The sequence below is a fragment of the Danio rerio genome, chromosome 1, assembly GCF_052040795.2.
Source record: "Danio rerio strain M-AB ecotype USA chromosome 1, GRCz13ab, whole genome shotgun sequence".
Classification (NCBI taxonomy): domain Eukaryota; kingdom Metazoa; phylum Chordata; class Actinopteri; order Cypriniformes; family Danionidae; genus Danio; species Danio rerio.
The window spans coordinates 44295141-44320323 of NC_141021.1; the positions used below are offsets into that span (position 1 = coordinate 44295141).

Here is a 25183-nt window from a genome sequence, read left to right on the forward strand (position 1 = left end):
TAATCAATAAGCAGATATTGTATTATTTACAGTAATATAGGTTGAGTTAAACCCTATGACAAAGAATAACACTATTGCATAATTTATAATGAATATTGTACATTTATACAATACAGTAAATGTTTGAATAGGCAAGTCATCAGCTTACCTGCTTGTATGCATAGAGCTCTTTGTGTGCCTGGTGCCGTAACCTAGACAAAAGAAATCCTTTGTTTCAGTTTTTTGAGAACTTTTTCAAAAAATTGTCTTTGTTATTATTATGATATTGATTTGTACATAACCATATATATATACAAAAGCCAAAGACATCTAATTAAATACTGATAATGAAATACAGTTCATCTTAAACGCCACTTGCTTTCTTTAGGTTTTGGCAGAGCAAAATGTGGCCATGTGCTCCATGGCCTTTGTTTACATATTCCAGCTGTATGTGGTCAACACATGCTTTAATCTTATTTTTAAGTCTTAATTTGACAAATTGTAGCCTTCAGTTCCCATACATCGTCATGCTGATCATTTATAGTCAAAACCAACATTGAATTAAAATGTAATTAACTGTACATTTCCTTTAAAATGCATTTTGATATGTTCCTCTTACACTTTTCACTGGATGCCACAAAAGCAAAAATGTTACCATTTTTAAAAATATATATTTCTAAAAGTGCTTTTGACTCACATTTTTCCTCAGATGCCAGTAACAACCAAAGTAATCCATACATACAAAAAAACAAATCTAATTAGTTAATCTAATTATTAATTAGAGAATTAATATATGTGCAATAAAATTAAAAGACAGACCAAAAAAAGTATTGAACCCATGAAGAAAGAGGGGTGTAAAGGTATGGAAAGCCCAGACAGCAGCTAAAATCTTTCTGTGCATTTATAAAGTAACCCTTGTCCTTGTAAGTGTGAATAAATAGCAGCCCAACACCTAAATTACCAGCTGAAACTACCTAAACAAAGGGAACTCATTAAAGTTGGTTTCAGAAAAGAATGTATCTCCATGTATTAAATACATTTCAGCAGTTCAGTATTCAGTGTCATTCCATTATTACACAACTCTAGATCTCATTTACCCTTGGCTGCATCAAGTTCTAGCAGTGCTGTGAGCTTCCTTGGTATGATTAAAGTATGTTTATATATTTTTCTTGAAGAAATAGGAATTGTTTGAGTCTTTCTATTGTAGTTTGGGTTTTGTATTGTTTCATCGAGCTTGACTAGACTTTAAGAGCCTGTCTGAACCAGCCTGCCCACTCAACACCGCAGCTTTGCAGAGTGTGACTGTCAGTCCAGTGCCAGACCCTTTAAATAAAACTATATACAGATACTCTTGGCTTGAACTCAAGGAATGAGGGCAGCCAAGCAATGGACAGTCTACATTTAACACTATTTTGATCTTGAGCAAGCGCGTGTGTCACAGAGAAAGTGAGAGAGAAACACTGATGGAAAATAACTGGAATGCGTCAGGCATGATTGAAGGGTCTCTAGTGTAAGAAAGAATCTATTTAAAGAAACCAGTAAATGTCACTCTATGTTTAGCTTTTGATTTGCGGTTTTACTTTTAAGATTTGTTTGAACTTTCCAGTTTTAGAAGTCCAGTTAACTTTAAAATACATTCATCCTGGCTTTTTTTATCGTCTGTTTAGCCGAATCCATTAGATTTTCTGAAACATATGACAGCACATTCACTAATGAAAAATAATACTGACTAGACCATTATGACTCTCTGTACAAAGAAAAGTTATAAGTGAAAGCCATGTATCAGAGATTAATTATCAAGGGGAAGGAGTAGGACAAATATAAGAAATTGGAGATTAACATATAAGATATAAGATTAACCTCTATTTTAAGTAAGCTTAACCTCTCAGCATGGAGAGAGAGACCTGTAAAACAGGCAGCACAGTCAAGAAGAGAAACTGAAAGAGACTATGGTGCAGGTAGTCCTTTTGGGGGACCTTATGGAGTGTTTATGGGTCTTTATAGGACATTGGTTGACTTGTGCTTTAATGCAAATGCATACAAACCCCAAAACATGTAAGATTTGCTTATATTATAAGCACCATAATATGCAACGAAAAGATTGTAAAAGTATAGTCACATTAGTTTCATTAACTGTAGCAAAGTTTTGGTTGACAAAAAGAAGTGTAGTGTAGAAATTCATGCACTACTCACAGAGAAATTACTTCTAAAACCAAACCGTGAATTTACTTAATCGACTGAAAATGAGCAAAATGTCTATTATGTGGGAAACTTGTATTGAGTTAAAACATTACAGCTACAAAGCAACAGTAAATGTGACTATAGACTGTCATTCTTCAAAATTAAATATGAATGGGATCACAAAATAAGACCAAATAACAATCAAAGTAATCCATACATGCAATAAAGACTAATTAGTTTAGAAATTTGTTTATGCAATAAAATTCAATGACACCGGGAAAAAGTGTTGAACACATTAAGAAAGGAAGGTAAAAAAAGGAATGGAAAGCCCAGAAAGCAGCTAAAATGTTTCAGTACATAGAAATCAACTCTAGACCTTGTCAGTGTAAATGCATATTAGCTGCTTTTAGTCCCATCTAGTCTGAAGAAGACGTTAAATCTACAAGTCTTAAATTTATATGACCATAGCATTTATTTTCCTGTGAAGTTGTTTATTTTACAAGTAGCTGCGGTTACAGTTTAGCTAACTTGTGCTAGGTTCACGCGCTGTCTGCGTCTGCCTTGATCGTCATGACAATAGTTATTTACGTTGTACCTGTACCACAAAACAATTTATTCAGGACGTCATTCAGTGGTGTGATTTTTAGATCTTACGTCTGTAAGGATGTAATGATACTGTAGAGCAATAATCTCCGCTTATCAGGCAGTCGCATACAAGATAACGAAACTGCCTTGAAGTGAAGCGTGCTTTTATTTTGAAAACATGAGTACATCTTCTTTTTAGAATTCCTCTATGCGAGTTAACTCAGCCATGGGACTGAGTGCACATTTTACAAGATAACATTATCATTTGCCAGTCATATGTCATTACTTATTTAATCAGTACTATAGCTGAGCACCATGTACAGTACAGGAACACCAACATAACTACTTATGATCTAAATAAACAATGCATATCTCATTTTTTGGTCTTCAATGGAAAGGCTATATTCCATATTTTAATTAATTAGATCATTTATTTAAGTTTTTAATTGTAAATATTTTGTATAAATAAATATAAACAATATTTTAATAAAATTCCACTTAAATTAAACCAAATATATTTTACTTAACCTCAAGTAGATTAAAGCCCTGCTCACACTGTGAGATTTCAGCCATGATTTTGACATCTAAGACAAATTTGGGAAATCCTAAAAGATTGCTGAAATCCCTGGCAAAAATCTGTGGTCTTTCATCGTTGGTTTGACATGTTCAGCCACTTAGTCCCCGTTGTGATCAGATTTTTCTTCCAATAAAGTTCTGGCAGTGTCAGAAGATTTTAGACACTTTCCTGCAGTGTGACAGCAGCTGCGATGAGCGTCGATCCAATAGGAGCTCCGAATTTGATGACTCAATTCATGCGACAATTCAAATGACTGCGAGGAAATGTCTAAACTGTTTTTTTCTATCTAGTTTTATTATTGAGACTCGCTGTGTTGCAAAATTGCCACAACAGATTGTTTACGTTTGCTGTGAGGAATCATTTCAGAACATTAGATTGTGAAAGTGTCATGGGTGGATGTTGTCAAACTCCTTTCGTGTTTCGTTCAGTCTGACTTCATGACAGCTGTGATCTTACAATGTGACATGGGAGCCATATTCGTGCAGTCTGACATGCTACAATCGTTGAGGATTATAAAAATTTAATAACTTTAAATTTAATTACATACATTCTTAAAAAAAAATCGCACCGTGTGAGCCGGCCTTTAGTCGACTAAGATCTTATGAAATGTAGTTGACTAAAACTAGATATCAAAAACTAAAATGGAAGTTTATTCAAAAGACAAAAACTAAATCAAAATTGGCTGTCAAAATTAACACTGCACAAAAAATAAATAAAAAATAAAAAAAGCTGCTAGAATGGCTCTCCTATTTACCTGACCTAAATTCAATAGTCATCAAGATATTGCATAATCATAGCAAAGTCATACAGTGCAGTTTGGTCTGTCTCCTGAGGTGGGCTATATACATCAAGACTAACTACAAGCAGTCATGATTTCTCATGCATCATTAGGCAAGTGTTACGATTAATTTAGTTGAAAAATCACCTTGTGACTGTTCCTAAGCAATGTAAAATAACTGGTACAGCTATTAACACATCTCACCGAGTGCTCAATCTCAGACGTGTGTGTGAATTTAAATTCTCTTCCCATGAGGGAGATTGTGCCAGACAAACACTCCTCCACCCGCCTCTATCCTTTTCGAAGTGTGTGTTTGCCAGTCACAGGGGCATTTTGCATTTGTGTGTCAGAGCTGGTGCATGGCTGCTACGTGCGGCTGATTGTGTTTGCTCTGAATCATGTCGTCCTTCACAGGTCCACTCGAGCTCACGACTCCATCATCTCTCACGATGTGAATGTCTACAGAGCTGCTCAACACTACAGTCAGGGGGTTGTTCATTCAGACTTTGAAGTGTGTGATAAAATAGCATTTTAATTTGACCGGTAACTGGCTAAGAGCCAAGTTTCTCAGATCTCGTTCATTTTGTCTTGACTTTAAAAATGGAAAGCCACTTCTGTTGTCAAATCCCTGATAGAAAGACCAGCTATATGCTTGTCTAAGCACAACGGTGTTGATTTCACTGGCAAAATGGCTTAATGCAAACAAACTTGACGAGTCTGCTGCGTGACCAGTATCGTGATGAGTATCGTTCATTCATTTAATGAATAAACCACAAAATGCAACGGATTATAAGGAAAGCTTTGGCTGTTAACTTTTTTTACTGAACAGTAGTTGTCTTTTTTCATCAAAAATGAGTCATTTATTTCATTTATTAAATGAAAATAAAACTTTAGTCACGTTACAAACACAGAAGATCTGTCGAATTTCTGCTTCGTAAAGCCAACAAACATTTTTCGCCCATGTTTTAGTTTTTAATAATTTATTATAATTGTTTTTTTTTGTTGTTTTTTTTACTTTGAGCTACAAAACTTTTAAACCAGTAGCTCGGTGTTAGTTTCACGCAACAAGAAAACTTCTGTCATTATCCCCTCATATGTGCTACACCGGCTCATACAGAAAATGTGCCCAGGGCAACATTCTTAAGAACCAAGAAATATGTGCCTCTGGTTACATAATGGCTGCATTTTTTTTTTTTTTTTTTTAAATTAACTCTATGGCGTGGTACCACTCACCATTTTATCCCCATATGGATGGCTTTTCTGGTATGACACGGTTTGGGTTGCTTGATCGCTCACTGCGGATAGCACCAAAGTTGGGAGGCAGAGCAAACTAAGGTTCAAGTCTGGCGAAGGACAGTTTCAAAAACAAGATAAAACTAAATACAAAAAAAGAGCAGTATGATACCATGGTAAAAGCATGCAGCTTTTCTCTTCTAATTTGCTTTTGAAAACTCTATCAGTTGGGTTTAGGGAAGGGGCTACGTGGGTCAGATGTTATCACATGCACATGGTGGCCTTTTGTGAATTTGTGAAAACTAAAACTGCAATAAAATGTAGTCCAGGGTACATATTTTTCAGCTCTCAAACATGTAGCTGTGGGTGCACATTTCCAATAATCCTGGGTTAGATATTTTCAAAACCCAACATGATTGATTTAATCAAACACAGTAATAGTTGCCAACATTAGTGCTTTTACAATTTGAATGCCAAACTGAAACTTTCAAAATTCATAAAGGATGCAAAAAGACCCATTTTACCTAAAAAATAAAAACAATTTAAGATGCATTTTCTTCAATCCAATACCAAGTAATCAACATTAAATGCAGGTGTAAAGACAGCCTAAATGCATTTAAGCTTGTCCACTTTTACCCACCTCCAGATGCGTTCAAACACATTTGATCCCTTTTGTAGTATAATGGCCCGTTTCCACTGAGTAGTATGGTTCGGTATGCTTTTATGGATGTTTCCACTGTCAAAAGGTACTAAAAAGTGAATTGTACAGTACCATTTTTGGAAGGGTACCTAGCGTAATTAAAGGGTACCAAAATGCGGAGCTAGACTTGCAGCTGAACACTATTGGTTTACAGAGATGCGTCACTCGCTTGTGCAAAAGCCAGGAAAATAAAAACCATGGAAGCGCCATTTTGAAATGCATAGACAAATTTTAAATACACTGTGCCATGTAGTTTTTACAAGGCCGTCTAAAGCACAAGTGGTTTTGCTTTCTTGCGTGTGCTTGCCTTTGTATATATTTGAAATAACAAACATTTTGAGCTCAAGATAATAATGTGCGTGTGATTTATTGAAGTGCTTCTTACATCCGATCCTTGATCAAATCGATCAAACTCGAGAGTGAAGCATGAAAAAGCAAAGGAGAACCCGGGAAAAAAAACAAAGGACCAAATGATTCTTTCAGCAACCTTAAAGATTAACACACTGCCATCTATAACTATTATCATCACCTTTGGGACTATTATGAACTAAGAATGACGGAATTACTTTCTAACGGGTTATATGTGCTGGTGAAGATTAAAGACACAGTTGAGAGGTTTGCACTGACTGTGAGCTATATGTTGCATGTTGTTTTTGAAGCCAAATAAGGACTAACTCTATGCTGTGTGTAGTTTTTCTGTAATCAGTAACATATCGGAGACTATAAGTCTTTATGTTTTCAAATGTTTTATTTATTTATTTTATATAATTGCAGACATTACAGTAGGTTATTTTGATCAGCAGTTATGTTCATAGAATTTATGCACAAGTATTTGTGTATAAAGCATCTGTTTTGTGAAAAGTGCTTCTCGTATGATATGTGAACGACCTGTAGAGATTTACTTTGACATTTCCTCGAGCGAGAATGAGGTTGACTGAAACTTTGTTGTACACCATTTGGTACCCTTTTGGCAGTGAAAACGTAAGCCTGATAAAGGTGACCCGTACCAACCCTTACCCTGCTGTACCACTCAGTGGAAATGATAAAATGATCATGATCATGTGGTCATATGAGTTTATATATCATATAGCCACTAAAGATCACTAACAATCTGCCTACTGACATAATGTAATTTGTTATGGGACATCTTTTAAGAAAGCGAGGTCACAAAACAATATTTATATTTCACTACATTGTACATAGCAGTCTCATCATTTTCATTTGCCTTTTTTATTTTCAATGGATACTAATGCTAGGTGTAAAGAGAGTCTTAGATGTGGTCAAAGCAACTACATTCCTTACACCTCCATACACGCTACTATTTACACCATTTGTAAAGCTGCTTTGAAATGATAATTATTGTGAAAAGCACTAAACAAAAAAACTTGAATTAAATTGAATTTCAAGTCCATCTTGAAGTAGCCTAAAACAGCCTAAAATGTTTAAAATGATATGAAAAGCCGTGGATAGTCATTGTGGACTCATGACTATTGTTTCAGTGACGCTGAAGGTATATGTGGAGGTGATAAATAGCATGCTATAAATATAGTGAATTATGGAGCTACGTAGAATGGTAGCCTACTATTTTAGTGCTTGCTGAATTTGCGATTTGTTGTCATTTTCATATTACTCAGCTGGTGTTATGTATAAATATTTCAGAGCTGCTTTTCAGAGGTACAGTGAACCATCACGACCTAACAAACATGTTGAGGAAAGAGTGCTTGTGCATTCATCTAAGATAAATTGTAGATATTTTTAAGTTAGGAATAACAATGATGCATTTTTATGTGAACCTAATGTATCTGATTCATTTTTCGGGCACTATATGTACTGTATGCATAATCATTAAATGAGAAATGAACTAATTGCATGCAAGAGGGACTGCCTTTTTTTTTGTAACAAATGACTTTGTAATCTGAATACAAAATCCAACGTTTTCAGTAGTCAAGGCAACCGATTCAGATGTACATTTGAAAATGCAAAAAGGTGGAAGCTGCGTAAATCAAACATAACGATTATATAAGAAAGAGTAAGGAGCTTAACATCTGCCCCATTGGTTAGGGAACATTTGGATAAGTTGCTGGTTCTCACTGTTTTAATTAAAAGATGCTAACTGCACATTACTGTGTGTGTGTGAGAGTATCTTTATGCTTCACGAAGAACCAGATGCTATTTCTATTTCTGTATGGTAAATATAAGTGGCCAGTTTTTTTCATTACCAGGTTCATACTCAAATGAATGTCATGAAGCAGATGCAATAGCTCACTCAGTCCTAAAGGGTGTTGGTGACACAATGAATAGTAGTCTTGTCAAGGTCAAAAATACATTTGATTGTGCAACTAAGCTGCTTGGGGTTAAGTGCATATAAGAAGCTTTTATATCCATCTACACTGAAACCACAAGCCAAATCCAAGCGGTGGGAGTTTGTAGTGGTGATTTTTATTTTTCATTTCAGATTATAAAAGTCAGTTTTCTTAGCTTCTCCAAACTGTACTGTTCAACATTCTTACTCATCATGAAAATGCTTTTTTTAGTGCACAAACAACCTTTTATTATGACGCTGTTGTTGTTGTTGTTGTTGTTATTTTTAAAACTATTATTCATTCATTCATTGTCTTTTATGTCCCTTTATTAATCTGGTGCCATCTTATCCAGCATATGTTTTACGCTGCGGATGCTCTTACAACTGCAACCCATCACTGGGAAACACCCATACATTCTCATTCACACACATACACTACGGACAATTTAGCTTACCCAATTCACCTGTACCTCATGTCTTTGGACTTGTGGGGGAAACCAGAGCACCTGGAGGAAATCCGCTTGAATGCAGGGAGAACATGCAAACTCCACACAGAAAACCCAACTGACCCAGGCGAGGCTTGAACCAGCGACCTTCTTGCTAAGAGGCCAATTTATATATATATATATATATATATATATATATATATATATATATATATATATATATATATATATATATATATACATACATTCTGGGTAACCACTATCAATAACAATCACGTTATTCGCTATTTGATCTTTTTTTTGCTTTGTCTCAAAGAAAATGAGTACACACAACCACTGAAATTAACTACTACAAACCTATTAGACCAGTATATGCTGCTGTGATTTTTGCCACAGATATGCACAAAAAAAAAAGAGAAGACTTGTTCATGTTCATCTTGTGTTTGTATACGCTTACAAGATTTATAACGAATGCTTTTTAGAAAAGCTCTTGGGTTGTGCTGCAAAAGCTACGGAGCTCAAGCATGCAGTCTGCCATAATTGTTGTGTACTGTTACGCAATGTTGTAGCGTCTGACTGTGGTCAAGACGTGGGCTGATGACATTATCATTTCACAAAATATACAGATTGGATGCTCACACAAAAACACCAGGGTGTTGTTTTCAGATTCATCCACTTTGGGACCCGGTTTAAAAAATTGGGAAACAACTATTTGATACTAAATCTTTCTGTATTGACCTTACTCTTATGTTGCAGCTGGTGTAGCCATAAGAATATTATTGGCTCGAGACTTCTGGCCTGATTCACTAGCATTGATTAGATTTTTTTAACTATAATAAACAGCTTGTTATGCTGCTTGATTTTGCAAGTTAATGATTTTTTTATTATATTGATTATATAGATTTTAATGTATAGTCATAAACACTTGTTTGTAAATCAAGTAGTTTGACCATTTATTACTCCAAGTTATTTGTCCTATAGGCAATTAAATCGGAAGTCCTAAGACAATCACAGAAAATAGCTTATTTCCGCATTGCAGAGTTCGGTCAGTATAGCAAAAAGATTCTCCATGTGGTCAGGGCCTAAGGCACGGCTCTAAAATGCAGAGCTGTTTCAATCTTCAAAGTGAGCATAATAAAAGCAAGATCACATAGACATTGTGTGAACATGAAAGAACTTCTCTGTTCCACTACCATCTGTCAGCTTTCTTTGAGCTTCTCACTGAAGTCTTTCACACTCCCCTCCATTTTTTTTTCTTTTTTTTCTTACCTTTTGACCATGATGCATTAAAACTGTCTAGATGAACACTACTGAACAATGGTTAGTCCAAGCATTTGTGGCCATAATTTCATAGTAGGTAGTATGGCGTCAGCATATGTTATTCCTGAAAATCTCTAACTGATATTTGTGGTATAACGGTGATGTTTGACGTACATTGGTGTTGTTCTACACCACAGGTTTTAACTACAATCACATGTGAATTCTTTTTAAAGCCTTTTTACTCATTTCCAAACCAATCATGATGCAAATTATGCTTAGAAAATGTTTGAATTGCAGCATGTCTGTATTGTAGTCTGTATGTTTTTGACGATCACGCCAAGACTTTCAAACCTGATGAAGGCAAATAAGGCAAAATGTGTGGCGTTTTGAGGCTTGTTGAAACACATTTTGCTGCTCTGCACACACTGTAGAAAAGACAGGTGATCTTACCGAATTAGGTAGCAGCAGAAGAGTAAGCTGAGGATGAAGACGAATATGGCCGTCCCAAAGACGACAATGTAGATATTGAGAGGAAGGTTTTGGAACCCGATATTCGGCATCCTGAAACTGTAATGCTGTAAATCTGAGGTCATGGATAACCTGGATGGAAAACGAGAGGGAAAAGAAGCATTAGATGGTGATTCATTGATCACAAAATGCTAGTGCAGATGAAAGCAGACCACATGGCCATTAGTGCAGTAAATCCATTTATGCTTTGTCAGCTCAATCCCAAAGGGAAATAATCACCCATGCACATTTAAGAGAAAGGCTCTCGTCAATATGACTGTGATTTGATATGTGACTTGGCTTGATTTCTAGACTGTTTCCACAACAACTGTATATGCACCCAACAGACCAATGAATAAACTCATTAATGCTTTAAATTGTGCATTGGGCAGTGCATGTAATATTCCAGTAGAGAGAGTTTGAGAACATTGGTCCGGCAGGAGCCATTAAGCAAATCCCACACTGTCTGTCTGTGGGAAATTAGTGTTAACGAATCTATGAGAGTCAGCGCTGCTTTTGATTTGGTCTGTTATTATCGTGTTTTTATGTCCAGTATTTTAATTTCTTGGTAGCAAAATAATCAGAAAGCCTCAGATTTTAAAGAAAGCTGAATATGGCTAAAATTATTTAACATTCAAAACCAATTCAAATGTATCTGGACCCTAAGAGTTTATATTTTCATGTGCTTGGATAGCGTTATTAAATATAAATATATTGAAGACCAAACCTTTTAAAATAGGATACTAAAACCTTTTGGAAAATCTGTTTAATAACATAATTGAAATGTGTCTTTAAAGGCAAAAGACTAGAGGCAAATTTGCAGTAAATGAAGTTGATTTCTGTCTATATTCTGAGTCTTTTGTTTGTATGTCTGTCTGTCTGTCTGTCTGTCTGTCTGTCTATCTATCTGTTGTGTAATTTAGGCCCCATCTGATACATTTTAGCAGTGGGGGTGTGTGCGCGCGACATTTTTAAAGAGCGGTGGGGGCATGTGCGCCCAACGTATCTGAAGAGCAGTGGGGGTGAGTTGTGCGCGACGAACCTGAAGAGCGGTGGGGGTGAGTTGCATTTTTCAATGAAAATGAAAAGAGGCAGTTTTGTTGTAGGCTTTGTTTTGTTATAAATTTGGATTCAGTGAAGACGACGGTCATATAAATATTTAGTTACATGACCCCTCAACATTTTTGGTGCATGTTAAGTTGTTAATATCGAAATAAAAATATCATATGTTTTCATTTTATTGTTAAGTTTGTGAAACAAAAAAAGCTAGGGAGATTTGAATAAGGTTATAAAGTACACTGTTCCCTTTGAAGATTTACCCGACGTGTCCCCAGGAGTTTGTTTTCCATATCATACTTGCGAAGTCTAAACTTTACAAGAAAATAATGCAAGACTGAACTTTGAGTACTTAATATTGAGGGAAAGAAAAGCCTTAATCACATAGGTGAATGTCTGCAGCCACACAATTTCAGACATCTTCGTTTTCCCCTATCCAGACTGACACAGAGCAGCAGCATTTTAAAACCAAAACAGCCTCTTTAGTGTTTTGAAAACTCCTGGAGTAGTGTGGACTAAAGGCATAACCATAGCAAAATTATGCGTTTTACCACTAAAGCGTATTAGTGTAAACGAGGCCTTCAATGCGGTGTTGGGAAAAATGGCAGAAAATGGCCTTAGCTCAGCCTAAACACAACAAAGGCTTCTCACCATAGTAGAAAAAAACTTAAGCAAATGCTTACAAAATAAAGAGGGTTGTATTTTTTTTCCTACAATCTAAAAGTCTAATTCAAGAACAAACGGAACCAGTAAAACATCCATACAATGGTTTTAAAAGTGTTTGTGTATGGCTCTTTGTTTATGTGTGAGAAATGACACTGGTTTTACTGGACATTAATAGGATGTTGCTCCTCCCAACAGGGGCATGTCCGGACATGCCTTTAGTAGATAAGACTAGAGTAACAGCACATGTGAGGCTCTGTGTATAAACAAAGGGGAGGTTGAAAAACTACTTAGTGATGTAACATCACATCCAGCGGATGGTTATCCATCATACTGGGTATATAGACATACTAAGAGCATTACTCTCCCTAAAAACATTGGACGCCTTAGACCTGTTTAAAAAAGCCAGAGCCTTGGACACATTCAGAAACGCTCCCACTTTCACCCAAATTCCTACAAACCTCAAACACACTGTTTACTTTCAATCCCAGAACTCTGCCTGTCATGTTCTGTCTCTGTCTGTTACAGCTCAACCCATGCGAAGCTTTCTGACAGATGAGGGTAAATAACCAAACAGAAAATCAATGAGCAGCTGCCTATACACACACTCTTTTATATCAATAACAGCATCCCTCAGAATTTCCAAAACAATATGTACTAGTGAACAGTTGTGTTTGTTTTTGTTTTAAGGCTAGGTTGGAGGTCTAAATCTGTCTGGTCCAGGATGGTATTTTGCCTCTTATTCTTTTGTTTTGTTTTACAGTCATTACTCATCTGAGCCTCCGGTGCACTGGTTTGTCACACGGCCAAAACTTCTGACATTTTTAATGCCCGCAAGCACATACGTCCATGCACTTGGGAAAACTCCACAACTTCAAGACAGGGAAAAGAATCCGGAAGGACCTACATATTAAAGGAATGAGGGGGTTGGGCATGTTGAATGGGTTCAAGACTGGGAGAGGCTCCCTTGGCCACAGTGCATTACTTTTCCTTCTTTTCTCCTCAGTGTGTCATGTATGCTACATGCTTACTTGCTTAATGTGCTACTTTTATATAACAAACGAAAGGAATGGAACTTATAACAAGCTCTGCCAATCAAAAAATGCCTCAAAAACATCTATTGGCACAATACTGCAATCACAGCACATGGGTGATTAGAAAAGTGTGCACTGCCAATCAAAAGTTTTGACTCATTATTGATATTTGTATGTTTTTGTTCTGAATCTGAAAGTATTTTTAATACCAAGATGGTTTACATAGCCACAAATTTTTAATCTAGCCCAATTTTATTAAAATGAATGGTGAACAGTTTTACCCGATAAAAGAATATCATTCAGAGAGTAATCAAGAGTATCATCAGTATACATTCAAGTTTTCATACGAGTATTTAAAGAGTGAGAATGTGCATATTCAGCCATAGTATTCACTGATGATAATAGAGAAACTTTAATTGATTTAAATCAAGGTCAATGCCAGGTTACAGTGAGCTACTCGGAGACAAAGTATGAGAGCTGGAAGTGTTTGTTACAACATCACTTTCACCCCAGTTAACAGTCACAACATTCCAAGCGAGACTTGTGTTTGTGTTTATTAACCATAATGAGGGCAAATCGAGTGCACAATGAAATTTTGTTGGGTATAAAAAAAGTCTACAACAGCCTTTAGTATGCATCGCTGTCAACATTTTGAGCCAACATTAATAAACAATAAGCAACAGCTTGCTGTGGCCCAAACAATATCCATTTAATCTGATCAGTAGCAATAATCAGTAATCATCCAGATTAGATCATCATTACTGAGGTGTACACTGAAAAACCCAAAAAGTTTACTCAAATAATTTGATGCAATCGGTTTCCTCAAATGGTTTAAGTTCAAACACTAATCTAAATGAGTACTGTGAACCTAATCCATTTGAGTAAGCAAAGAAATTTGAGCACAGTAAACCCCAATAAATGAAGAGAACTCAAGCCAGAGTACTGTAAAACGTACTAAATTATAGCAACTCAAACTGTTTTAGGAAACCGATTGCTATAAACACAATTTGAGTTAAAACAAATCTAAATGACTATTGTGAACTTAATCCATTTAAGTTGAGGTAATGAGCTGTTTAATTAACTCCTTATCTTCAACACTGTTTACAACTCCTTTCAAATGAGTAGAATTAACTTTCAGTAAATTAAGTTCACTACACATTTCATTGGATAAAGTTCACTGTTGGAATTTACAGAGTAGTAAAGATTAAAACAAAACAATGAAGCAAAACAAGTTAATGATCTAAAACAATGCCGTTTAATTCCATTTTTGCTAGCAGTAATAATGAACCGAATTTATCCAGTAATTACTATTTTACTGCTATTTTAAATACACCAGCCCTATTTTTCGCGAAGCAAGTTTTATCATGTAGGTAATAAACCTTAATGAGGCTCTCATACTTCAGCAAACCCTTTTCTGTCTGCATTGTCTAGCTGCTGCTGTCCTCATCCAATTTAGCTTTGGTGTGAGTTTGTTCCAGCACTGAAGAAAGAAAGAAAGCCATTCAAACAGAGCTGGCTCTCGTACGTGGCTTTATAAAGTTGAAGCTGAAGCGTTTTTTCCAGATAACAATCAATTTTGACTTTATGACCATGAGTAATTTTAACAGATCGTAAATTTGAAGCACTGATTTATAGCAGAATTGATTGCAGTTTATGGCACTGATAGGAAAAAAATCCTGTGTTTGCTCATGACATAACAGAAATTCACATTGGGAGTGTAAGGGGTTTTCCCCACATGTAACCCTGTGATTCTGAAATGATGTTTATTAAAAGAGAAGTAGACCTATATCCTTCCTTTCATTCTCGATGGAGCGCAGTAAGACAGTTACGTAACTTTCATGAACCCTTGCATGTACAGAGAAGCTCCAATAGTGAGCAGGTCAGATTGTCTAAAAGCTTTTGAAAGTACATGCCAGATTAACAAAAAGGAAATGAGCAAAGCATTGCAAAGGTCACAGCAGGGACAGTTTTAAGGAAATCTCCCTGTATACCAGAGTGACAGTTTCACGCACCAACTTCTGCTGGTCGAGACATTCGCAGACAGCAGATGTATAACGGAGCCACTGTCCTGCTGAGGAAAACAGCCTCCAACACAAAAGGTGTTTTGAAGTGTCTGTCAAGTCATTGCTGCCACCAAAAAAAAGGGGATGTGAAACTAAATAGCCCTTTTTTTCTGATCTTCTGTACCTCTGGGTGCAATATCTAGTCTCTTTTCACCCCTACTTCCCATCATGTCACTGAACTGACCAGACAGGATCATTCTGCAGTGTTTGCCTTGCTGTAACGACAATGCCAAATGGTATTTTCACCTCCAGTGAGGAGGAAAAGCATTTCAGTAGTGCACTGAGTCACTCTCAGAGCTAAGAAGAAGAGCAGAACACTGAAGTGGCCCTTGCTTTTGCATTTTTACTGTCATAACATATAGGTTTCTTTAAGAAAGCAAGCTTCTAGCTAAATACAGCAGTTCTCATACAGTAAAGCCTGAGACTGAAAAAATAAAGAAACAAGATTGACTATATAGTTTCCTTTTGATCATGCACCATTATCGTTTTATTAACTCAAGTATCAAGAAGTATAAAAATAAAGTCTCAATTAGGGCTGCACAATATATAATTTCAGCATCGACATCACAATGTAATCCTTTGCACACCACAGGATATATGCAACGTTGAGTTTGTATTAGAATTGATCATTTGCATGTGTTTTTGATGCCTGGAATTGTATAATGATTTTAAAAACATTCAGGCATAAGTTGTACCTCTTGTGACTTTAATTTTATTGAATTGTTTATATTTTATCACTCATTTATTTTACTTGAATACTGTTAGACTCTGGGATTGATAAAACACTTATTTTTGTAGCATCTTTTTCTTAATTGTATTTATAGATTATGCATGAAAATGCCACAGTAAAAATGTGATGAGGGATCGCTAAAAGTTTATAGATGGTTTATTAGATTTTATGGAGATGCAAATAGTAATAGTATCAATTCATCAATCATTAGCTATGTTCCCATCCAAAAATGCGAATTAACTTTACGCGCAAAACTGGATTATCCCACAAGACGAGCGAATAAAGCAGCGTTTTCATCTGATGAGTTAAAGCAAACAAAACCGTCACTTCCTGATTATCTGGCTCTAATTATCAACGGTAAAATTGTAATTTGCTGCAGTAGGAGAAGCTGCGAGAATCTTTTCCTCTTTTAATAAATGACTCTCACCTCAGAAGGCAATCCCGACACACAGTAAACGCACGGTGGCGTTTGAAGGCGTGAGACGCGGAGCACAGACACTCTTGATTCTATATAATAGAACTAATACTGAAAGGGTTAAGGCGTTTTACAATGACCAAAACTATCTTTTCAGATGTTTTAACTTTAAAGTATTAAAGATGCAAACCCCTCGTGGCACCTTCAGCAAACCTCCTGCAAAATGCAGTGTGAGTGCAGGGCATCTAGGGAGAGGGGAAGGGGAACAATGATGCTTCATAATGGTTCAAAGCAAATGTACCTAGTGTGAATATACGGATAAAGCAACAAAAACAATCTAAGAAATATTTGAAATAACATTTAATTAACATTAATGCAATTCAAATATCAGTAGAAGAGAATGTCTGACCCCTTCCTATGGATTTTAACTGCGTTGACTTAACAGTTAAAAGATCAGCAACAGACATGGGGCATGGGATGATACCGCGGTTTGAAAAAGTCTAGGTTTTAAAACCGTCAATTTTTTTTTAGGACAACAGGATCTCTAGCAGAAAAGATATTCAAAGATGCCATTTTAAGTTGTACAGAAATCTGTTTTTAAACATATGAAAACAGCAGAAGTCAATGATTCATTTGAATTATTTAGGCTGACATGTTTACTGCTAATAACATTTGCTGTAATTAATAATTTTTGTCACGCTTTAATCAAGTCATTAATGTGTAACATATGATCAGAAATAACAGAAACACTCATCTGTAATGTGTTACTTTAAATTACTAAAAACACACACATTGATCTTATTTGTAAAGACTTATAATCCAGTCCGTGCTTTCCGACACGTTTTAGTCTTTATATTAATAACATCTGTTTCTGTTCTAATCGATAATATTGGTCCTTAATCTATAGCATCTGATCAGTAATATCAGAAACACTCTGATCTGTAATGTATAACTTTTAATTATTAAAACTAAATACACATTGATTTGATGTATAAGCTTTAATCAGACCAGCAATGTCAGACAGGTTTTATTCTTGTCTTCATTTGTCCTTATCAACAATATTGGTCATAATGTATAACATCTGATCAGTAATATCAGAAACAATCTCTGTCTGATATGTACAGTAACATGTAACTTTAAATTATGAAAAATAGACACGCATTGATCTGATTTGCAATGACATATAATCCACTCAGCGATATCAGACAGGTTTAGGAATTGTCTTTTATTTGAATAACATCTGTACTAATCAATAATATTGGTCTATGTATAACATCTGATCAATAATAGCTGTAAAATAATATATTTGAAGTGTTTTTCAAACTGTAATATGTTTAAAGGGGGGAAAATCGTTTTTTTTTACCCAGAGCAGTAATCACAATACCTTGAACCCGTGATATTTTTATCCAAGGTTATCATACAGTCAGAATCTTATACCAGCCTATGCCTAGCATAAAGCACAGGGGATTGATAGCTCAGGCAAATGGATCAAGACCATTTAGGTTATTAGTAAGCGTCTCAAATTATTTCAACTTACATTTTATGAACTTCGTGGTGGCTATAAAATTCATTTGGACAGAATCTGACATCATAAAAGATGAAAGGCTATGCTAAGACTATGTAAGAACATACTGGCTGACTGTTATTCACTACAAACTACTCCAGAAATCCATAAAACATCAGAATTTACTGATACTGTATCTCTCCAGTAAAGAAAACCCTTTAATTAATTATACAATCCAGTTCTAGCACTGGAATCAAGCAACGATGGCTCAAAGTCATGCATTTTTCATTAGCTAGAACATTTTAAACCAACAAACGGACGTTAATCAATGCTTTATAGAAGGATAAAAACACATACAACTGTCAAATTGTAAAGATACAAGGTTTAACACAAGTACTTAATATTTACAAGTACACCTAAAACTTGAAACTACCCTTGAAGCCCATTTAAATGAAAATAAATGAAAAGTGCTTGAATTATTTTGACATGGTGCACAATGTCACGTTTCACTTTGTGCTTTAGCTAAGCTCCGATCGCAGTTTCAGACCTACTGTGCCCTGATGTGAACAATATAAACACGCTGTATTCCAGACAGCAGAGGAAAAGCCTGATTAACCACCAACAAATCTGCCCAAGGGAGAACAGTCCGCCAGATTGGGATACATTGAGCGCGTGCATTTACATGCATTGAATTTTCCCAGCTGAAGTCAATGCAGGCCCCGTGTCAAAGTCAACGAATCTGTGTGGTCATCATTCACCTCACTAGATCACAATGGGTATATTTAGCCAACGCTAAATCTGCTTAGTGAGGCACCCGTGACAACCATCTGGGGGAACCGTATGTAATGTTCACTCAAGAAGGGTGGCTGGTTTTAAATAAACTATCGTTAAGCTACGGTTTCATTCTAGACATCTGTAAAAACACACATGTTGAGGCGACCTCCATGTTAAAATGAGGCGGCGAGTTTAAAATGTAGAACTTCAGTTTGACACACAAAGTTTGGAAACATGTTGTACAATCAACCTCAGAAAACGTTACTTTATGGCCTGAATACTATTACCGAGACCCTACAGTTACTGTTAAACATCGGCAAATTTAAACTGAAGGTTGTTTTTATTACTAGGTATATACATACAGTATAATAGCTAATGGGATAGCTAACTATTAATGTTATTGCGTGTTTATATTGTTATTCTCATGTTTACAAGCCTTTTTACACTATATACAGTTCTATCTGCACAACTCTGGTTTGCACTCATTGCCATATGCCCTTAATGTTTTTGTATTGTATTGACCATTTTTATTCTTTCTTTTTTATTATGCTTTAGATTACAGTTTATGTATATATTTAGATCACATTTTGGTATATATTTAGACAAAATTTTAGGTAAATATTTAGATTACATTTTATGTATAATTGTATTTATTGTAAATTCTTTATTAAAACTCTACTTTTTGTATTAACATTATATGTTAGGCACCTAGGGTCTGAGAGTAACGTAATTTCGATTCTCTATATGTCCTGTACATGTGATTGAATTGACAATAAAGCTGACTTTGACTTTGACTTAATCAGATGAGTAACTATCTTTAACCAAGGGTTCTTTTTACACAGCACTCATTGAAAACATTGGCAAAATTCATTCAGCCATTTATTTACACAACAACAGTGTATAGCTTTTTCAAAACGATGCTTATTGTGTGTGTGTGTGTGTTCATATTGCATGGCACATTTTTTTGGTTGTTTTGGTCAAACTGCTTAAACTGAGATTAATTCAACAACATAGACTACTATAAATGCAGAAAAAAATACATATTTATAACTAAAGCACTGTTAGCTTAGCACAGGAGTTTCCAAACTTGTTCCTGGAGGGCCGATGTCCTGCTGAGTTTAGCTTTAATGCTGCGGCCACACTGGACTTTTCTCCTCATAGACTTCCATTCATATGTACACGAATGTGCCAGACCCGAAACGCGTTATGTATTTAAATACTATGATTGTTCCACATTTGTTGTACTGTATAACGAGCTGCTCTCAGGCCGGTTAATCATCTTGTATAATGATTATCTTTTGGAATAATTATACAAGAGAGTATTCATGATAAAAAGCCTTGGTTATAACATCACTGCAATATGTTAAAGTTTTAATAATATTATTGAATATTCCAATATTTGTTTTGTTTTTAAAATTATTCACAATCTTTCTGCTCCATTGTTAATTTTTTTTAAAATTTCAAATTACAAAGAGAAAACATCGCTTTTGACACGTTCTATGGTAAGAGGGAAATGTTTTGTACCTTAGTAGTTTTGGTCAGTCTTTTTTTATATATAAAGCAACAAATCTATGGGATTCTCTCCCAAACAGAAATAATCACATGCGCAAATTATAAGATGTTTTCACGCCTGACTAGGAGATGGTTTTTGTCAAATCAAATTTGTACACACTGGGTGAAATGTTTCTGATTTGTCAGTGTTTAGTTTTATATGGGATTTATGCCTGTATGTTTTGAACTGATTTTTTAAATTAATTGGTTATTATTATTAAAATTTTTACCTGTCTAGGGTCTGCATGTGGAAAATAGCAATCCTACAACCTGGCACAATGCATCTTTCCTTTTTGAGGTCAATATAATTTTTGTGCATGTCCCTGTAAACTAAATAAATTCATTTATTCACACATTGTGGTATCGATGCTCAAACAATATATTGTTCAGCCCTACTATTCGCATCAAAACAGTGCTTTGAGTTCAGTGTCCTTTTGTAGGGTTCAAAAACAGTTCCTTATGTTATTTAAAGTCACTTTAGATTTCTTAAAAAGGTCCAATTTGAAGTTTAACTGCTGGAATGCAACTTTAACATCATTTATATTTAATATGTTAGAGTCCACTCAGTGTGAAATATCTACACAATAAAGCATGTAACCGGTCTTTAACCGCCAGACAACGTAAGTGGTCATTATAAAGGTGTGTGCTGATGGTCTGCTTCACTGGGTTTCACACCATTACTGGCTATGCAAACACTTTAGCAATCAGAGTTGTGCACACAGTGTGTAATTATAGTTCTCTTTACAGCAATAAATGCTTCCTTTTGCGTCTGAGTGAGACATGACTCATGGACAAATTAAAAAGTGAAGTTAAATGGCAGAAAGTTCATATCCATAGACCGTATCGGCAACTGTCTATCTTGACAAAAAGAAAAAAAAAAGATTCCTATATTCTATTCCAAAAATACCCAGGTGCTTTATTCCCCTTCAGGACTTTTTAGTCTTACTGGTAACCAACATAGGCATTTCCTTGGTTTCACACAATTTCCTATTCTTCAAAGTGAAACTTTTTCATGAGGTAGGGCTGGGTGATTCATCGAAAAGTAATCAGAACCTATAATCGATCTCATTTTTTCAAGTCGATTTATTTATTTTATTCTTTCCCGATTACTTTCCCTACCATGTGTGGAGTCACGTGACCCCGATAAAGGCTGGTTTATACTTAAGTAGACCGATGGACCCATTGTTGAGCCTTCCTGAGCACTACATTGACGATGATTGGAAGCTGCACCAGAGATGCCTTGAGATGGCATATTTTTTATTACATTAAAATTATTATTTACATTAGAATAGTTGTTTACAGAAGATGCAAGAAATGCACTGTTTAAAATATTTGTTACAGGATATAGGAGTTTTTTTTGTAAGGAGATACTGCTTATTTTCTACTTTTAACATGGAAAACATTGAAAATTAATTTTGTTTCCAAAACTGCAACATATTTGTTTAAAAAAAATGTATAAGAAGAAGTGAATTGATTTTAGGCAATGTACTTTTTAATTTCAGTTGTTCAACATTGATGTTGACAAATAATCATGGTAAGTAGATAGTGTGTGTGTGTGTGTTTGCTTCAATTATTTTAAAATGGCAGTAATGCACCTTCATTCAAAAATATCTCTCTTGTAATGTGTGAGCATATTTACTTTACAAAACTTGTCCATGAACTGAAGGCAGTAAAATAAAATAAATAAATTAAATAATCGGAATAGACTTAAAATGTTGAATTATCCAGATTTTGATTTTTAGGCCAAATCACCCAGCCCTATTATGCAGGTAGTCAAACATGAGTTTGATCTTTTATGAATTGTTATAGCCAATCTGGTATGTATGGGGTTGCATTGGCCTAGTCGCTAAAGTAGTACTAGTAACAAAGGCTGTAGGTTTGAAACCATAAAAAAGCTTTTAAAATGCATGTATCAAGTGGTTTGGGAACAACGTCAGAACCTGAAAGTATAATTTAATGTGAGTTCAAGATTATCCAATGGGTTTCTATGGGTAAATTGCATCTGTGGCTTATATAATTTGACAATACTTTTAAAGCCTTTTTTCTTTACAATGTAAATAAAACTCTCATACAAAAACATCGGTGCGAATGTGTGCAGTTTGTTGTAGAACAAAATATTTAGTTAAATTCATTCATTCATTTTCCTTCAGCTTAAGGCTGACTTGGACTTCTCCGTCAAGCGCACGTGTATGCTCTGGCGCAGCCTCTACATGGTCATTTAGGCCTTCCCGTAGCTGTAAAAACCTCTCAAATGTAACTACACATCGCAACGACGCATAGCACAAGCTCTGTAATTGGTCAGATTGGTAGTGCTGATGAGTGTGAGCAAGAGTGAGAACCTCGCGATCCTGTTGGAGCGAGTGTTTACAAGTGGAGTCCCACGAAAGAGCTCCAGATGGAAACTATTGTTTTGTGTTTACCTTATGATTAAAGTTGTTGCACGTTCGCCAATTCCAGCCTCAAAATAAGCGAGTTTGAATCACTTATTTAAGGTATAGCGTTCAGAAAAAACAAAACACCAGCAAAGAAACTCGACACCGAGGAACATAACAACCTACTGCCAGATAGCATTTCAGAAGTGTTATTGCAGAGCAACACAAACAGCATGCAGAAGTGTAAATGTACGGCAATGTGCAAGGCATGCAACTCTGGTCACTCGACACAGAGTATAAACACTCATATAAACCAGCCATTAGTCCCTTTATTAATCAAGGGTCGCCACAACGGACCGAACTGCCAACTCATAAATATCCAGCACATGTTTTACACAGCAGAGGCCCTCCAGCTGCAACCCAGTATTGAGAAACACCCAAGCACAGTCATTCATACACTACGACCAATTTAGTCTATATCGCATGTCTTTGGACTGTAGGGGAAACCGGAGCACCCGGAGGAAACCCATGTCCTACAGGGAGAACATGCAAACTCCATACAGAAATGCCAACTAGCTTTGACTCGAACCAACCGTTTAAGTTAAATATTTATTTACCACATACCTCCTCATTTTACTTACAACCTAAACCTTTTTTATAACTCCATAGAAATCTCGTAAAAAAAACTATGACTTCCAGTTTCCAACATCATTCTTGCACAACTAAATTGTAGTTTTAGCCCACACTGTAATTAGTTCATTTAAAATGATTAAGTAAAAAATTAAGTCAACTTCAGTGTTTTAAGTTACAAGGGGCTCACTCATTTACTTTATTATGTTAAGTCAACTTATCACTTGGTTTTACTTTACACATTTGCTATGTTGATGGCAAAATTCAACAAAATCTGAAAGTACAGGGTGGGCCATTTATATGGATACACCTTAATAAAATGGGACTGGTTGGTGATACTAACTAAAAGTTTGTGGCACATAAGTATATGTGAGGGGGCTTGTAAATAACTCATGAAAGAATAAGGTTACGTTAAAACCAAGCACAGCATTGTTTTTTTCTTGAGAAATTCACAATAAGTTTATGAAGGTATAGCCATATAAATGGCCCACCCTGTATGTCTTTTACTTAAGTTGTACTGTTGTTATTTAGCAGATGGAGTACAGGTTAAAATTAATCAAATGTTTATAGATGGATAATTTTTCATGGCTTTCCAACATAATTTTTTTCACAGTGCATTTTGGTATTGCCTTTTTAGTAAGTGGTATGTGTGTATTTTAGATGTCAGCAAAATTACATCTCAAGTATACTGTTTTCATACACCTTTTTCAAGACAAGATATATAATGACGATTTTAAATTGCTTTTAGGGCCAGACAATAGATGACTAGGAATTGAATTTCAGATTTAATTTTAATTATAAAGTGTTTATCTAGCTTTTCATTTAAAGACATTTCAAATAAATTCAACAAAATAACTCGTACTGCTCATACTGTCAGCGCTCCTCATTGACCTCTCTACAACGTGACACACTTTTGAAGACATAGTTGCTTCAATGACCCTCCTATTCCTGTAAGTTAACACTCATATTTCTTCATGGGAACATAGTGAAGCAGAAAGAAGACTCCTCGCTGAGTACTTCTTGTAATCTTCCATCACAGGGAGTGTAGTTGTTACCCCCCACCATTAAAGGAGGAGCTCGGTATCTTGAAGCTTAGAACTGCAAATCCATGTTATTACTGTAAACGCCCCTCACTGAGTAGCAAACATTACACGCCAGCTGGCATTTTAAGTTGATCATCAGCTCTTTACGATTGTTTGGACCTCAAACAAGATATTAGTTCAGGTAATTTGTATTCCTGATGGCTAAAGGAGCAAATATTTCATGCAAAGAAAAAAGAGAAAATAAATTGCTTAAGACTGAAAAACATTAAATGTTTAAAGGTTTGAATTGCTCAATATCCTTCTATTCACTGGAGGCCTATAAAACAGAAACAGGGGTTGCCAAAAGTTGAAACCGATTTGTTTTTTTAACCATTATTTTTTCATTTTCTTTGACGGGGAAAAACGTTGTCTGTTTGCGCTCTTTCACAACAAAGTCCCATGCCAATTTCCAGCGACTTGTGGCAAGCCCCCTGCACCAGAACAAAGGCTGCTGTCTGAATTTGAAGTGGAAATTTCCACTGAGCCTTGAGCCCTGGCTTTCCCAGTTGCACATCTGAAACTTAATATTACAACTAAACTAGTGGGCCTCCAGCTTTGTAAGAGGAGTGCATAGTGCAGGTCCTGACAGAGCAAGGTTAGTGAGAATATGTGATCACTTTTTTAGAGTTTAAAAGAGTTGATGGTCTTGCAGGAGCAGTCACAATTACAAGACGAGATGCCCAGTGAACTTAAATTAGATTTGCTCTCAAGGCGTAAGTTCAGCACAGAGAATAATAGATGGTGTCAGATAGAGACTGCCA

General features: G+C 35.6%; 2 protein-coding genes across 9 annotated transcripts in view; one reads left to right on the forward strand and one right to left on the reverse strand.

The window, feature by feature from the left end:
* smox (spermine oxidase) overlaps positions 1 to 25183 on the forward strand; it is a 101843-nt gene that overhangs the window by 18747 nt on the left and 57913 nt on the right. For 2 of the 4 annotated variants that reach the window (XM_087235300.1, XM_087235301.1), the window contains one exon: positions 11472 to 11570. The exons of the other annotated variants lie outside the window; for them this stretch is intronic. The gene's annotated coding sequence lies outside the window, so the exon portion shown is untranslated. The remainder of the gene's footprint in view (positions 1 to 11471; positions 11571 to 25183) is intronic. 4 annotated transcript variants of the gene reach the window in all.
* Positions 1 to 25183, reverse strand: part of rnf24 (ring finger protein 24) — a 46939-nt gene that overhangs the window by 13607 nt on the left and 8149 nt on the right. For 4 of the 5 annotated variants that reach the window (XR_015475721.1, XR_015475722.1, NM_001007352.1 and 1 more), the window contains 2 exon segments: positions 10492 to 10641; positions 149 to 191 (listed from right to left, as the gene is read on the reverse strand). Coding sequence is in view for 3 of the 5 variants with exons in the window: in XM_087235606.1 (XP_087091732.1) it covers positions 149 to 191; positions 10492 to 10641 (193 nt within the window). In the remaining 2 variants the exon portion in view is untranslated. 5 annotated transcript variants of the gene reach the window in all.